The 18476-nt window shown below is 34.9% G+C and overlaps 1 protein-coding gene across 1 annotated transcript in view; it reads left to right on the forward strand.

The window, feature by feature from the left end:
* PIK3C2G (phosphatidylinositol-4-phosphate 3-kinase catalytic subunit type 2 gamma) overlaps positions 1 to 18476 on the forward strand; it is a 383353-nt gene that overhangs the window by 207861 nt on the left and 157016 nt on the right. Inside the window, 5 exon segments of the mRNA XM_007967793.3 lie at positions 3812 to 3992; positions 6934 to 7041; positions 11615 to 11707; positions 13193 to 13322; positions 17667 to 17803. Of these exon segments, the coding sequence (XP_007965984.3) occupies positions 3812 to 3992; positions 6934 to 7041; positions 11615 to 11707; positions 13193 to 13322; positions 17667 to 17803 (649 nt within the window).

Here is an 18476-nt window from a genome sequence, read left to right on the forward strand (position 1 = left end):
GTTTTTAGTTCCCAAGAACAGCCACATGTACCGTCTCCTTCACTGCCCTCAGCCATCAGACCCTTTGTTTCGCCCTGTGTTATGTAAGCCCTAAAAAAGTTTGTGTTTGCCACTTATTACTACAACATTTTCACTCAGAGAGCATCTCCTATCAGATACTCAGACATGTGGCTAGACAAAGCAACAGATGGTACATAGGCCTATTCACACTTTTAAATGAGTCAAGAAGTATGTTAGTAGTAATAAAATAACAATAAAATTTTAGCAATGTCACAGAATATACATGTCCAAATAAGCTGGATCAAATCATTTTTGGAATACCTTTTGGGACTTTTTATGATCCATGAAAAAAGACATGTTAATTACTTTTACAGTTTTTTGATCTGAAATATTGTACTCAAATTGACTATTCATCTAATTCACCAGACTTGGCTCCAGATGACTTTTATTTATTTTCAGTAATTAGATTTGCCCCAAAATATCCTCAGGGATACCCTCCAAGAATGTTTAAAAAATGTGCTTTCCATTCTAAAGGCAACTCAAACAAAAAAGTGGAAAAAGAAAAGAAAGACAAAGAAAGTTGGCATATTCATTAGTTTTTACCATAGCAACAAACAGCCCCACAGTTTCAGTGGCTTATGGCAACAAAGTTTATTTCTCATTCATGTCGGACTCAGGCTGCAGACTTGCTGTCGTCCTGCTTGGCTCCACCTGACTCTGTGCATCAATGCTCAGCTTGGCTCCACATTGTCTTCTCATTCCAGGACTAAAGGAACAGCCCCTTACAGGGACATGCTGTTCTCCCAGAAGAAAGCAGAAGCAAAATTAAACCAAACCAGAGGCCAGACCAAATCACAATAGCCCATGTAAAGCATCTCCGTGGTCATGAGTATAGGTTGCATCCAGTCACATTCTGTTGACCAAAGCGAATCACATGACCAACCTGACAAGGGATAAAGAAGTAAATTCTACCTACAGGAAGGTACCGGAAGTCACATGACAAAGAGTCTAGATGTATAATCTTCTACAGAGGAGAAAACATGGAGCTGGGAACAATAATGAAATCTACCACACAGTGTGGGAACAGTGGGAACATCATGAGTATATAACATTCCAAAGAGACAGCTTTGGAAATTATGAGAATGATTAACCTCATAAATTATGGTAGGGGTATAAACCAAGTCAGCTTCATGCCTTATGGGCTTCTGTCATAAATTTAAGTGTTCTAAAAATATATACAACATCTAGGTTATTGTTTTAATCATTTTCTGAACTCGTTTCCTTTGTGAATAGTTTTATATTTGAGTTGTTACAAAGTAGTTTATTGATAAACATATATTGCAGAATACTGATTGGAATGTGCATATCTGCAGACTTGCCCCATATAATGCTCTTTATATGCAAAAGTCAACAGATAGTGCTGCTATTTCTGAAAGAGCAAATCAATATTCTAAAAATGGGCTAGTCAGAAAAAAATATCTTTGCAAGGATTGTATAATGTATCAAGTTCCTCAGTTGAGGAAAATACTAAATAAATCTCTTAGCTACTGAGAGGTAAAATAAAGTTGCTAATGCTAAATAGGCATGCTTTTCATTTCTTAGCCACACTATTAAAATCTTAAAATTAACAATTATATTTTAGGTATTGAATTGCAGTCTTTATTTGTCCCAGAGTCCTAAATACACTTGAAAAAGTCATATTCTGGAATCCACCTGTGCTCACTAAAAATCGGTCTCCTGACCCACATACCTCAGCCCAAACAAAGTAGCAAAATACACAAGATGAAATGGGAAGGGGAAGCCCTGGAGTGATCTGAAATCACTCATCTCTATCGTGTAGCTCAATTCTTTTCTGTTACTGGATGTTGTTTCCCCTCTTGACCCACAGAAAATACACAAGTGAGTAAAATTCTAGGACAGTCCCTGAGATGTGCAATATCCTGCTGTTGAAAACTAAAATTAAGGCCTGGATTGAAGGAGTTTATGAGGCAAAGAGGGCTGGGATGGTGTGATTACTCTGTTCTGTCCTGCTGGTAGACTGATGGAATATGAACTATTTGTACTTTTCCTGCGGCTCTAGCAAGTCCCTCATCATGTGACCAGAAGCAACTACATGCATGAAGAAATGTAGAAAAGTTCTAATTTTCAAGAAAATCTCCATTCTATGCTAGCTGAGGTTGGTGACTATCTCTGTATCTCTGAGTCCACTATAATTCACTTCACTTAAATACCTCCGTGACATCCTATAAAAAATTTGCTCAGTCACCTGGATTATGTTTCTTTCCCTCTTCCTTACTGCCTACCACACTTAATACTGTCAAAATCTTCTTTAATCATCTAGATTTTATGCATTCATCCTCATTTTAATGTTGTCATAACTTACACTTTATGAAGCATTAAGGTATGTGTACAAAATAATACCAAATTGAATCACAGCTGGATATTGCAGACATTAGGGTAAACAGGTCTCTGGCATTTTAAGATTTACCTCACAGTTTGTGCAAAATCACATTGCCTGCATCTTAAAAGCCCAGTCTTTTAATAGCAAGTCTTACTTGATACTTCTCAGTCCCTTGACCTTAAACTTTTTATTTTTAAACATTTTTGGCATAAGCAATATTGCCTCTCCCAGGTTACGGCATCTTTTGAAAAGGATTTCTGTAATCCTTAAAAAAGAGTGGCCAGCTATTTTCTACAATCTTATAGACAGAGGCAATAGATAAAAACTACAATATTTAGGATTTACTGCTTCCTTATAGTGAAAGTCACTGACACAGAACTGAGTAACCTTCCAACCAAAACTTCGCAGTTCAACCTTTTCCATAGTTGTTTAAAATTAAGGGGCATGTTAATTTCTCTTCTCGTTTAAAGTTTCTGTGCCCGAAAATACAGGAATAGAATAATTGACCTCTCGTGTTCATCTCCAGCACTCTATGATTTCAATTCTTCAGTGTACAAAAACAAACTCTTTACACGTCAAGTAAAAAGCCATGGATCTTGAACCACATCTCACCAGGAGAACATGTAATCTTGGCAGGGATGCAGGGTTTGAATGAGGTATATTCTCCAAGGAAAATAATCACAACTGAATACACTGAGTTTTCTCAGCTTTTATGTTTTTAAGGATGTGGTCGCTCTTCCCTGCTCAGTTTTAGGATGTGACTATCCCCTGCTCAGTTTTATTTTGAGCAAGGAATCAAACTGAGTTTTTCCTCCTTGAACCACCGAGAAGCAAATACATTGCTCATAAGAGAACAAATTCATTTCAATAGAATAAGGAATAAGAGTATTATATGTACAAATTAACTAAACAATTCTGATAGTCCCTATAACTTCAACCTTAAAATATATTATTTCTTTAATTATTTTGGTAAAAAATTATTGATTTTGTCTGTGCAAAATGACTATTCTTTTTATCATGTATGTAGCAGTTGGATAGTCATAGAGTTATATTTATGTACTAGATCTGTTTAAAAATACTTTTAAAAAGTACTCGATTTTTTTTTAAGTATTTTTAAACTGATTTAGTACACACTAGAATTAAGAGAACTGAAAGAAGAAAAGATGTGTTGTGAATTGAAATGAAGAAAAGCAGATCTCTTATTGATTCTTCACTCTTGGAATCTCATTAACTATCAGATGGAACTTGATGACTATCAATGAATAAACAACATTTTCTCCATTCTAGGCTGTTAAACTGTCCAAAGCCACCAAATACAGATTAGTTTGAAATGCACTTATTGTTCCGGCTGGAGGTGGTTAAAAAAATCAGCTTTAGATACAAGAATTTTTTTCTCTCTCTTTCCTTCAGGCTGCTAAAGGATGCAGAAAATGAAGCTTATTTTAAAAGCTGGTATCAGAAGCTACTAGCTGCTCTCCAATTCTGTGCAGGTAAAGCCTTGACTGATGAGTTTTCCAAGGAGCAGAAACTTATCAAAATTCTAGGAGATATTGGGGAAAAAGTCAAGTCTGCCAATGACCATCAAAGACAGGTTTGTTGAAATATTAATCTTCAGGTAGTAATTCTTTTAACTTTGGTTTACATTAAGTTTTAATTTCATTGTTTACAAAGCAAATTCCTTTAATACACTTAGATATGATACTTAAATCAATTACTTTAGTCAAGTTTTTTTGAGATATTAATCTTGAGGTAGTAATTTTTTTAACTTTGGTTTAAATTAAGTTTTAATTTCATTGTTTACAAAGCAAATTCCTTGACTACGCTTAGATGTAAGATACTTAAATCAATTACTTTAGTCAAGTTTTTTTTTCCCCACCTACTGTTCTTAAGTTAATGATAATGCCAATCACCAGGACATGGTTTTTTGACCTAAATAGCCATGTGACACACAAACGGAACCTGAAAAGACAAGACCAACTTTATACGCAGTTTGACTAAACAAGCCTGATAAAGTCGTCGCGTCAATATGGCGGCACAATTCAGACTCATGGAGAAATACATGAGGAGACGTTTTAGGGCACTTTTGTTGTTGTTGCTCAGCAAAGAACATTTTTCACGCAACAAATAAGTTGAATTAAATGAAATAAATCAATGGCCTTAAGAATAGTAATACTTTTTATACTAAGACCTATGGATGCTAGTCAAAATATGTGCCTCCTTCTCAGTGTTTATAATAATGGACCTGGCTATTATTTTTCTTGGAAGAATATTTGCTCTTTTTAATTATCTGCATCACTAGTTCCCTATACTGATACACACTATTAAGTAGTTTCTCTCAAGTTCAACATTCTAGATGCAGGGAGAGAGCGGACATTCATTCATTGTATTAAGAATATTATTCAATAATAATTAACTACCTACTATAGACTAGGGGTTAAGGATAGAAAGATGACCAAAACATGAGTTTTGTCCTCAAAGGAACTCAGTTTCTCTCCACTTATAATCTAAAATCAACAAGAATTTTCAACAAAATGATATAAAAATAGTAGTGGGCAAAGTGTCCCAGAATTCTTTCTCAGCCCAGGATTTTTCTTGCTGGAAGTCTCTTCGTTTAGTAGAAGTGCCAGAAACTATGCTACTTCACCTTCCTGGGAGAAAATAGAAAATAAATTTATTCTTAAATGGGAGGTATATAAACTCCAGTACACAGTGGAGCCTTAAGGCATATAACACGATAAGCAATGCAAAAAAGAAAAAAATAAGTTCTATGATTTTTTTAAATGTTACTATAAGTTCTTTAATTATTTTCTAATGGTAGACAAAAAGTTGATGGCAAGTTAAATAAATTGATTTAAAATTTACAGAAGTTTGTGTGAAGGTTTGGTCTTTATCTCTTACGTTTTAAAATCCTTCACATGTTTAAGATGTACATTATAGTTAAATAATTCTGGCACTTTTTTTGATCATTTGCTTCAAGTACCAGAGTGATACTGACATTATTCACTCAGATAAATATATTTATCTTGCCTTGACTGGCTGCTTTTGTGATAACATCTCTTTACATAGGAAAACAGGAAGAGGAAAAGGAAGAGGTGGGAGAGGCATTTATAATTTCTCACAATTTAAGAAATAATAATTTCTCACAATTTAAGTTACTAATAGCTATTTTTCTACTTAAAAAAGCGCTAATTAAGCATAACTATATGAACTGGGAAGAGATTTTACTTAAATGAAGGGAGCATAGATTCCTCTCCATGATATCCACCAGGCAAACCCAAGTATAGATGAGGCAAAGGAGAACAACCACACACAGAGGGCTGTAATGCAATTTTTGTCTTTCCACTTTGCTCTTCTGGATTCTGGGAGCTGTGGATTCTATTATTTGCCAATAAGCCAGGAGTAAAAGCTAAGAAACTGTTGAGAGCTGAGTGAACATTATTAATATGATATCCTTGTCTTCTCCATTGGGCTCAAAAAGTTTCTCTTTTAATTTTCAATTTTAAAATGCACAAAAAACATTTTCTACCATAGTTACCTCATGCTAGCAAATAGTAAGTCTTTCTAATTTACTCTTTCTAACTACTTTTTTGTATCCATTAACTATTCCCCCTGCCTCCTGCTGCACTGACGACCCTTCTCAGCCTCTAGTAACCATCCTCCTACTCTGTCTCCATGAGTTCAATTGTTTTAAATTTCAACTGTCACAGCTAAGTGAGGACATGTGATATTTGTCTTCCTGTGTCTGGCTTATGTCACATAACATAATGACCTCCAGTTCCATCCATGTTGTTGCAAATGACAGGATCTCATTCTTTTTTATGGTTGGATAGTACTCCATTGTGTATATGTGAAAGTGGACTGAAAGAAGCTTTGTTTGTTTTGTGATGAATTGTTATTATTTCCTATCTCTTTTGTCATAGGATGCACAATTTAAAGGTGTTGTTTGTGATATCTGACCTGCCATGAGTATAGTGGAGTGTAGGAGGGAGGAAATATCAGAAATATGCTCATTGACGTCCAGTAAACTATTTGTTCCTGCGTATTATTATTTCTGACAGCATTACGCAATTGATTTTTGTCATTGTTGTTACTATTGTATGTAATTTTTTTGTAAAATGCACTATTACTATTGAGTGTAATTTTGAGAGTCACAAACTCAGATTTCAGAAAATTATCAGAAAAGGATCATGTTAATAATTACATAAAGCAGGGTTGGCTACGCAGGTCAAGTCCAACCCTTTATGTTTTGTTTAAACAGTACAGTGCTTTGACTGTTTTTTATTTTTAGTTGAATTTGAGGTCCTTTAGAAAGAGCATGCATGCTTTAGTTTCCCATTTCTCCAGCATGCCCTATTGTCTTTAGCCCACTGTCTTCTCATGCCTGAATACATCACCTGCCTGACCCCAAAGTCATCCAAGTGTGCAACCCTGAATTCAGGAATTCATTTAATCAATAGAAGAAAATTATAACTTGAAGGAAAAGTCAAGTTCTTTACATTTTCTTAAATCCTTTTTCTAATGATTTTTCACAGGAGGTACTGAAGAAAGAAATTGGCAGACTAGAAGAGTTCTTTCAAGATGTAAATACTTGTCATCTTCCTCTGAACCCTGCCCTGTGTATAAAAGGGATTGATCATGATGTAAGTTAACTTATTCCTCAGATCAATTGAATATTTCTGTTTTGTATAGTTTAGTTCACTGTATATGTTTGAAATGGCAAAAAGAATTCATAAGCTGACATTGCAGTTATTTTAAGGAAAAAGTAATTGAATCCATTTACATTGTGTTTTCCCTTCGATACACTATGACCAGTTGGGGTCACATTGGCCTTATCACATGGTTTGTTTATTTGGAAACAAACTATCCATCAATTCAGTGAAAAAAAATAGAGGAACATAGAGGAACATATCACTGGGTTAATTTCTTGACTCATTAGAAATGATTGATTTGGTGACCCCATGCAGGCTGGGTATAATTTCGTGGTTTATTTAGACTATGTGCATAACCATACCTAGTACACGAACATTAATCATTAACTACAACATTTCTATTTTGATTCAATTTAAAATTCATTGATTCTAATATGTCAGTGTGTCATATAGTTTGTGATTTTACTCACGCCTGGAAAGCCCATCTTGGCATTGTCAGACTCACAACTTCCTAAGCCTTCTCTTCCTAATCCTCTGTCATATGGCAGGTACCTCTTCAGTCACCCTTCTCTGACTTAGAATCATTCTTTCTCCCTTGTTCCTGATAAGCTTTATTATCTTCCTTCTCAAAAGCCCAAGAGTACAAAAACACTAACAGAGAAAATTATGAATATGTTTGATTTAAAAGTGAAGAGGTTAAGCTACCATGCATGGACAATAAATGTTACTTAACCGAAGTCATAAGACAGTCAAGAAAACAAACCCAATAATTAGGTGAAAAATTAGACCATTATTACCGTGAATGTAAAATGTTTTGCTAAAAACTTGATACCATCACCTTTATCACTTTGCCACAAGACTCGCTGCAAATTTTTTGATACATTTCATAAATATATTTTGAAACATAACAAAATAAGGCTTCAAATTCCTTAAACTGAGATATGTCTGTCTGGGCTGAAATCCAAATCGTTACTAATTTTCAAAAAATTGCCCAACTTTTTCATCATCAGCAGCATTCTTGACTAATGCTGAGCATATGTAGGAACTCAGCATTTCAAGGACACTGTACCTTAATGTAGAAAGAACAACAGGGATCACTGAGTCCTTGTGTTTTTCATTGTTTGTTTATTTGTTTGTTTGTTTGTTTTTGCTTTTGCTTTATTGGCTTGTTGTTTTAAAGGAGAAGCGTGTTTTTGTTTTTTTGTTTTTTTCACTTAAAGTTACATATAAGTTTGGCATGTGCAGGTGCACCGGCTGGGCCAGGGGTCAGCTGCCCAGGAGTCACCACCCCTAGTAATGCAGGTGGGACCACACTCCTTCCCTACAGCACCCTACGGTTAGCAGTACTTTTCCTGCAGAAACTGTCCCAAGTAGAGCCACCCTCTGGTTCCATTTGCTCTGACTAGCTATGCCTGGCACAGGGTTGGGCACCTGTGGGTACAACAATGAACAGGACAGACATGGTCAGGTGACAGCATCTTGGGAAACATTTTAATCTATCCTCCAGTCCCATTGAACAAAGAAGTGAGAAATCTTACAGTTGAAATGAGTATGGAAAATCTCTCTGTTTCAACAGAAACCTTATCAACTACTGGATAATCCATACTGGGGAGAATCCTTATAAGCATGATGAATATGGCAAGGCCTTCATTCAAAGTAAATGTCTTATTTGACATCAGAGGGTCATATAAAAAACTTATTTAAATGGATGCAGTTTGGAGAAACCATCTATCAGAGCTCTTAATTTGTTGACTATGAGAAAATTCATACCTTTTGAATGCAGTGTGACAAGGCATTTGGTCTGAGTAAATGTCTTATTCTGTGTCAGAGAGTTCACATATGCCAAAAGCCCTATAAATATGATAAGCATGGAAATCTGTAGTCAAAACTCATGCCTCATTATACACGAGAGAATCCACACTGTTGAGAGACCCTACAAACATAATGAGTATGGAAAGATATTCAGTTATAGTGCCAGTCTTGTGGTACATCAGCGAACCCATTGTGGGGAGAAATCTTATAAATGCAATGACAGTGTGAAAGCTGTTATATGATTGTGTGAGCCATTATAGCTCACAAGTGATCATGCACCAGAAAGTTCACATTGGAAAAGAGCCCTATGAATGGAGTGAGCAGGGGAAAGCCTTTAATCAGCTTCTGTCACCGTCAGTCAACCATACTGGGGAGAAGAACTCAGGTCTGGCTCAATTCGTTTCTTAAAGCGTGGCTCTCAAAGTCAACGAGCAAGGGGCTCAGGTCTGAGCTAAACTGTCTTTATAAGACAAACTCTCAACCTTTGCCTTCCACCCCTACCCACAAACCATTAATCACAATGAGCCATTCCCTATTTTCTTTTAAATCACTAAAGGATGGACCAAGTGGGAGAGTGGGAAGAACTGAATGCAATTCTTCCCCACTACTTAGGGAAAACAAGGACCAGATATTTCATTTACTTACTGGTTTCTTTTTCAACTAATTTTTAGATCTCTGTCATTGATGTGTGCTTCTCAAGGACAGAGATCATATCTTCCTTTCTTCCAGCTTTTCTATCTTATTATACCATCTACATAAAATCCTCCTCTAAGACTCTGACTAATTCTTACATCTATGGGCATTCCAATCTACTTTGTAACTATCACTCTAATCTAATATCTTATCATTTGCCTTTTTCTATCTAGAAAACCCTTGTTTCTGCCTATTTGCTAATCTATGTCCCTCACAATCTTCAAGATCTAGTTAACCTCTGAAAATTTTTTTCTTAAAATGTGACTTCATTCAATGGTGATAAACTGCCTTGTGAATTATTTTCAACTTAATGTGTGTGCATTTATATATGTACATATATGCATGTATATACGTATATATATAAATGCAATGATTGTGCGAAAGCTGTTAGGGTTGATGTGCGCACGTGTGTATATATATATACATATATATAAAACCAAATTTAATAGGCTTTGTGAGGGTAGATATAGTGTTTCTTTTTTAGCATATAATGTGCATACTAGTTGTTGAATACATGTTTTTGACAATTACTCAAATATTTACTGCATGTGAAAACCAAGATGTGAAACAATAAAAGCAGAATATCTCCGGGTGATAGTTACAAAGATAGGCTAAGCCTTGCCTTTAGCCTCCCTGAACTTGGGATAACTCAAAGAGGTCCCTGCAAATTCCATGAGCAGAATTTAAAAACCACTGATCTATACTCATTTCTTGCCTAATAGAGAATTTGCTAATTCAATACCATGATATATGGTCACGTGATCCCTAATTAACTGACTTTTGCTACAGAATTTTATCGCTTAACAAGCATCCTCACCCATAAAACTATAAAACATCTATTTTTATTTATAGATAAAACATCTGTATTTATATATAAAATATCTACTCGTTAACTGACCTATCAACACAAATCTAACCCAATTTCTAACTAAACAAACCCTTGCTTACTGAATCAATTTGAATTTTCAAATTGAAAATAGGAAATAATCTATTTTCAATCTCTTAAACTCTTGCTTATGATTCAGTAAGCAAGGGTTTATGTTTAGTTAAGATATTGGGTTAGATCTGTGTCGATAGGTCAGTTAAGAAATAGATATTTTCTCTCAGCTTCTACTAATTTCAGACTTCTTGCAGATAACATTGTTCAAGCTGATCTTTCAACATGCATTGATGTCATATTTTACTAAGTTGATAAATTGAAAGCATCAAGTCTTTTTCCTTTCTTATATTGTCTTCAATGTCATCATGAACTCTCTAATAGTCTAAAGACATACAGCTTTTCAATGCTCAGTTGTAAAAAAATAAAAGGAAAACAGGCAACAAGGAAAGTAGAGTGAAAAGTAGTCAATATCACAAAGCCAAAAATGCAAATGGAATGTGTAATTACAGGAAATGAGAAGACAAAATCTATGTTGTACTGTTATATATAAAAACAAGAAAATGTTCATTAGCTAAAAGATAAAGAAAAATGTAAGGATTTTTCAAAGTAACTGATTAGTGTCAGGTCCTGTAAAAGGTATTTTATATCCATTAGTTCATGTATCTATCACAAAGATGTATGAGGGAGGGGTTACTACCTCCACTTTACAGCAAATGAGTTATAAAGCTTAGATTTGAACCCAAGTCTTTCTTAACTCTCTATTTTTCCTTAAAGTATTCTGCAAGGTAGACATAATGGAAAGGAAATAAAGTTTTTAAAATAAAATTTTAACTTTTATTTACTGACCAGCTAGCATAAGCCAATATTCATACACTGCCTAGTTCATTTAAACCTCAAACATATCACTACAGTTCATTGAAGAAAAAACGTAGTTGAAGGTTTGTAATCTGTCAAAAAGCTAGCTTCTTGGTTTCAAAGTAAAGGCTCCAGTTGATAGACTAAATTTTTAAAAATATGTATGTTTCTGTGTTCCAAAGTATAACAATTATTCATATGTGTTACATTTGTTCATACAACAAAGTCTGCAAGGGGATATGATTTTGGGGAAAATGTTTGTTTTTGGGGTGTTGGGGGTTGATTTATTTTGCTCACTAGTTTTCCGTTTTTCTTTCCCTATAGGCATGTTCATATTTTACATCTAATGCTTTGCCATTGAAGATTACTTTCATCAATGCTAATCCAATGGGCAAAAACATCAGCCTTATTTTTAAGGTATGATAGTGCTCTTAAAACATGAATTGATTCCATAGACAGAACTATCGATTTATTACTCACAAAAAGAAACTGTTGTAGCTATTTTCCTCCAGCAACAACACATAGGTTTTTCAGTTATTTTAGAGTCTGCCTTTTTACGGGATTATATGTAGTATGTGCCAAACTTCAATTGGCAATAAATCAAACATTACTGGCTCATAGCCAGGGAGCCTTCAGTGCAAAACCCAAGAGAATATATTTTAATAAATGAAGTGATATGATTGCTTTTAAGTGGCACAGAAAGTTGAATGTGTGGTGAGCCCCAGGAAGAAAGTTTTATGTTGGTCTAGATACTAAATTGGGATCAAAATTAACGGGAACTGAAATGACATAAGTTAATTTAACATTAAATTCTTGCCTGCTAGCACTTGTTGATTTTAGTAGTTTGAGTTATTTTTTCTTTTTAAATAAAAAAGTAAATATGGGTCATTTCAGTCTTCATCATTAATCCCATTGGAAAAACAGAGAAAAGGTAGTAACAGGTTTATAAGCACGTAGGAAAAAGGGAACAGAGAGGGAGATAAAGGCAAAAAGTAAGAATATGCCAGTCTTCCAGTTTATTTGGCCAATTATTCAGCCAAGCCATGCAACAAGGTCTCAGAGTGAATTTTTGGTGAATTTTCACTGTCTATTTTGGAGGATGATGAGTAGTGTGCTCGTACTTTTGCTTTGTCCTGTCACCTCAAGAGTTAGTGGTCCCACAACACTGTACTTTTGATGAAGGGGAAAAAAGAAAACACAAAATCTTATCTTGGCAGGATTTTCTGGGTATAATTTAGAAAATATTTTCAAAACTAAAATTCTTATTTGTTTAAAAGGATAGAACCATCCTTCCCCTTTGAACGTATGCAATCTCTTTAACCAATACATGACTATCACCACTTTATCATTTCTTATTATTATCGGAAATTATTTTCTCTGAAAACCTTTTAACTATCTTTAAAATAATTTGAGAAATCACTGATTTAAAGTCTAATCAATCATATGGATGCTATTTATACTCCTAATCAAGAAGCTCTTGGTATTCTAACTGCATATCGGTGCATAAATTTATGACACAGCAAATAATGTTTCACTTAGAAAGAGTTCTCTCTCGGCTAAGTTTGAAATTTGAATAAACATTCATCCAGCCTGTCTTTGCCAGACTTTGAATCTGAGACATCGCACGTGGATAATAAATGGAAAATTATTATCAAGGAACAGCATTCCAAGCAGCACCTCTAATTTGACGGTTGAAGCTTCTGTAATTATCTAAAGGGAAGTTCTCATTTAAAAACCTTTTTTATCAGAAACACGAGGTACTTTTAGTGCTAATAAAACCATTAAAACCACTCTATGTCAGGATAGAAATGTATCCAAGGAAGAAAGTGACATGTACTATATTTGACTGCTTTTAATGGAATTCAAGGGAAAACCCAGGGTCTATCATTTTGTTTTTAACAGGCTGGAGATGATCTTCGTCAGGATATGCTTGTTCTGCAGATTATTCAAGTGATGGACAACATGTGGCTGCAAGAAGGCCTGGATATGCAAATGATCATTTATAGATGTCTATCTACAGGAAAAGACCAAGGTCAGTATAGATTAGAAAGTGCACTGGCTCACATTATTTATTTCGTACATTCACTGGTAGTAGGCTATAAAACTTTCTCCCGCTTTCGTTTCAAACTACAAGTTTGAAAATCCAAAGAACTGTACACATTCTTCTTCTTTAAAAAGAATTACTTTCAAACATGATAAGCCGATAGAATTTATATAAAGCATAATATACTTTTAGGTATTAATTAGGACCTTCACAATCCAAATGTTAACTGTGATTTTCTTTTCAGTGTCTTTTAGAGTTAGTTTCATTAATAACTTACTGTTATTTTTCTCATTTTGTAACATAAAGCCTACTCATTTTTAAAAGAATACAGTTTTTACTTATTAACACAAAATACACACTTTCAGGTGCTGAAAGGAATTCTGGAAATTCTAAACACATTGTAAACCTTAATTTAATTTCTAAAAGACTTTTGAGTAGATAAAGTATCAACAGTCAATGTTGGTCACACATGTAAATGTTGGACATATGTCAGCATTTCTTTTCCTTTATAAAAGGCAAGAAATCAATATGAAAATATAATTATACTTATGCACATTTTCAATGAAAATAATGTCAATAGACCACCCAAATTATCACTAAAACATCTGAGGTAGAAGTTGCACTTAATTACAATAATGCCAAACTAAAGAAACAATAATATCTAAGATATCTTATAATTTTTTTTACATATAACCATTGCCACTTAGAATTTTATTAAATTAATTGGTGTGAATTATGGCAGATACATGTGCATAAACAAGGGATGAAATCACAGAACTGGAGAGGGGATCTAGACCATGTAGTCATTTTTTTCTTTTTTTAATTCAAGCATAGCTACAATTTAAACCTGTCATCACAAGAGAACTGTCATGCCATGGATCCTCACTTCCTGAAGTCCCACCAGCAGTCTCAATACCCCAGTCAACACTTGAGATTTTAGATGCTAAGTATGAAAACACCTCCAAATTCACTTGCCACTTAATACTTTACAATGACTGCATTACAAGTCATACTAGCCAATTAATTTGATTCTGATAACAGGGCTACTACTTCCATGCCACATGTCCCACTCTAAATACTTTCTAAATCTCTAGTTACTACAACAGTCATTTATCCTTGGTACCATGAGATTGTTATTCCTTGCATTTTACCCTACTTTTTCTCACGTAAGTGACCTAATGCTTTCCTGTCCTAAAATGCTGAAATAGAATAATGCTACATAATCCAAGCTGAAATATTTGATGTTACATGAATCACCTTTTCTCTAGAAATTGAATAAATTACTGATCCCAGTGGAATTTTTAAATTTCATCTCATTTCTATTTATAATTATAGAATGTAACCAAGGCTGAATCTTTTAGTTAATAAAATAATTCAGCAGAAATAACTATAGACTTATCCAAAGTTGCAGATGTCGCAAGACAAAGAAGTTATTTTTCTCCTCTGTCTACCAACAAACAACCTCTAATAGTTGTAAGATTTCAGAGGGCATTATACTGTCAAAATAATTCTTCAAGAAAAATAGAGATCATTAAAACAAGTGTCATTTTTAGAAGATTAGGTTGCATTTTTAATCAGGTTCCAAGGCTTATTGAATACCTGCTTTTCTCAAGAAATGTCACAACTTTAGATGGGAAATGCATGCTAAAATGAGGTAAATAGAGTTGTGCCCTTGATGAGAGTAAACTCCAATTTCCATAACTTTATTAATATCATTGTTGAGTATCATTCTCATGGTCACTTTGTATGTAATGTCCTAGGAGTTCTGGGAGAAATTTTCAGGGCAAATAAAAATTCTTCAGAATTTATTTTATCATTGGTTCTCCAACTTTGATGAACATAAAAATTTCATAGGGGGATGGGAAGAGTAGATGCAACCTACCCCCAACCAGGTGTACTAAATCAGACTTCCCTGGAGGTGGAGGAGGGGCTCAAAGGTTAATTGCAAAAAGATGCTCAGATGTTTCTTATGCACCCTTGTCTGAAAGACACCACCTCGTATAACACCACCTTGATTAATTTTATCCCTAAGAGCCTTGCTACTTGAAGTGTGAACCACAGACCCACAGCAATGACATCACCTAGGAACTTGGTAGAAATGCAGAATCTCAGGCCGCACCCTGCCATACTCAATTAGAACATTTTAACAAAATCCCCAAATGTATTTGTCCATTTTCACACTGCTATAAAGAAATACCCGGACTGGGTAATTAATAAAGGAAAGAGGTTTAATTGGCTCACAGTTCCACATAGCTAGTGAGGCCTCAGGAAACTTACATTCATGGCGGAAGGTGAAGCGGAAGCAAGGGCCTTCTTCACAAGGCAGCAGGAAAAAAAGGGGGAGAAGGGGGAACTGCTAAACACTAATAAAATCATCAAATCTTGTGAGAACTCACTCACTATCATAAGAAGAGCATGGGGGAAAACTGCCCCCATGATCCGATCCCCTCCCACCAGGTTCCTCCCTCCACATGTGGGGATTACGGGGATTATAATTTGAGATGAGATTTGACTGGGGACACAGAGCTAAACCATTAAACCACCGAGTTATCTGTATGTGCATTAAATTTTGAAAAATGCTGCATTAAAGGACTATAAGAATGAAACCACACATATTACTCTATGTGCACAGAATGATGTTCGAAGAATTTAAATAGTGTATGATATACACTAGCTTAAAATGCATAAAATGTAATTTATGATTTCAATTAATGAGCAGAATTTAGCCACCATGATTGCTATAAATTAGGTACAAGGTTTTCTAGATAGTCAGCAATTCAAGGCTTGTGATCAGTGACTTGGGATTTAGCAAGCATTAACTCCCTAAAAATCAACGTAGTTGGAAAAGTAATTGACATTGCTGCAGAAAAGTATCTAAAAAGGTCCAGTCATCTAAGTCCTAATTTGGGGCATGGTCAAAGGTAAGATGGCATTGAAACACTCAGCAACCACGTAGAAAGTGACTTCCTTTAGGAAGTATTAAATAGAGGAACTGGAAAAATGAGGAGGGAAATTTTCAGGATTAAAAAGCATCACCTACTGACATTAAATGTTTTAAACCTGCTATCTCCCTTGACACACATGAGAAAACCTGGGCAACAGCTGAATACTGTTAGGGGAGAAGGGAGAAGTGTCATGATACTATGGATATTCCCAGGACTTGTCTCTGGATGTGAAGTTTCCTTCTGATCCACAAATGTAGATGGCCAATGATCACAACGGGACTATCAGATGTTAAGAGAAATTAAGGCTGCAAACTAGCTGCAACTGACCAAATTCAGCACCATTAAGTCTTTTGTTTATCGCCACCATAATCTACTTTAATGTTGTTTAATTTGAATGTTTTTAAGGTAGATCATTAAATGGTCAATTTAAAAAACTCAACCATCTCTCTGTTCTTGTAGTTATATTTGTGTCCCTGGTGTCTCTGGGAATTTGAGTTTGCAACTCTTGCAATTGTTGAGACTATGGAAATCAGAAACTCTAGACTTTAATTTATTTTAAAGACTTTATAATACATTGCACGTTGTTTTGTAGACATTATCCCTGAGAGAGCTTTAAGTACTGGATCTACCTTGCTGTTCTGTACAGTATAAAAATCAGAAGGTTTGCAAATATTTACATTCCAATAACCTTAGGGGCACAATAAAATAAAATAAAATAAAATAAAATAAAATAAAGCCTTGATGGATACATTGGCAGCAGAGCAAAGTTCCTTTTTAAGTTCAATCAATATATGATCCCTTTTTAAAAAATTACTATTGTAGTTTCTCTTTAATATTGACTGAGAAGGAAGGAGCAGGTAGCTCTCTATATGTTCACTGCTGAGTTATTCTGTTCACTCCCGGAAATGTAACATTTAACTGTGAAGCTTTTTTTAACCTGAACATTGATTTTTATAATACATATGCAATGTTTGTTATGGAGAGTGTATTTGGCTCCCTTAAGTTGTAAATATGTTTGTTATCCAAGCTTAAATGTCCTCCCTTAAACTGTAAATGAGTGCACCAGCCATGTGATGATTAATTAACTACTCTGTTGACTCAGTGGAGTCTCCATTCATCATCAAGATTGGCTTGCTACCATAGCTCTAGAAAAAATATTAAAGCTGCTTCTGTTAAATCTGATCCAAACACAAGTAGCCTCATTGTTCTCCAGGATTTTAGGAAGAATTAGAAGGAGATGCATCTAGATAAGCCTCCTCCAGAAAAGAAAATTTGGAAAGGAAAGGGGTAACCCAGTAGTGCTAGAAGCTATTGTTGTTATATTTCCTAAGGCGCCCTCATCCTGTGATGAAGGAATTGTCTCTGTAACCTTTTTTCTGTCTACCAGGATTGGTGCAGATGGTACCTGATGCTGTGACCCTAGCAAAGATTCATCGCCATTCTGGACTGATAGGACCATTGAAAGAAAACACAATAAAAAAGTGGTTCAGTCAGCACAACCACTTAAAGGCAGATTATGAAAAGGTTTGTCCTGCTGCAGATCATTTTAAATAATGTACTTAAATAAGAATATGCTCTGGTTCATTAGATATTCTGATTTGTAGAAAACTAAATTAAGTGCATTTTGAGTTCTACGTCAATCATCAGCCCAGTAATAATGACCCAGCTTAAATGATGTATTAACTACATAAAAGTTTCTGTATTTTATTTAGTTTCTGGGTGAAAATCCTGTCATCAATAAAGATTGTTTTTTGCTCAGAGGCCATCCTGACATCAGTCTCACCCTAGAAACAATACCCCTTAAAGTTACCTCCTTTAATCTCCAATTTCTATAACTATTCCTGCTTTTCTTTGCAATACATTTCTTCTGCTGTTCTCTACTTTTTCATCTCCCATTTTCTTAATGGTTTGCAAAATGCAAAATAGAGTTTATGTATATCATAATTTTACAAAATGTACCATTTTATTTGACCGCAAACATTTTTTCTCAACGTTTACTTCATTCTGGTATCTGGCTTGCAGTGTACAGTTGTGCAGGTTCTGCCCTATATTAGGGATCTTGGCTAAGGAGATGAGTGTGGCTAGAACCAGGTCTTGTTCCACTTACCAAGCTATGATCTAGTATAGCTGGGTCCACCCAGAGGCATGAGCACCTAAATGCTAATTCATGCAAAAATGCACCAGTAGATTTGGTTGG

This window comes from Chlorocebus sabaeus, chromosome 11 (assembly GCF_047675955.1).
Source record: "Chlorocebus sabaeus isolate Y175 chromosome 11, mChlSab1.0.hap1, whole genome shotgun sequence".
Lineage (NCBI taxonomy): Eukaryota > Metazoa > Chordata > Mammalia > Primates > Cercopithecidae > Chlorocebus > Chlorocebus sabaeus.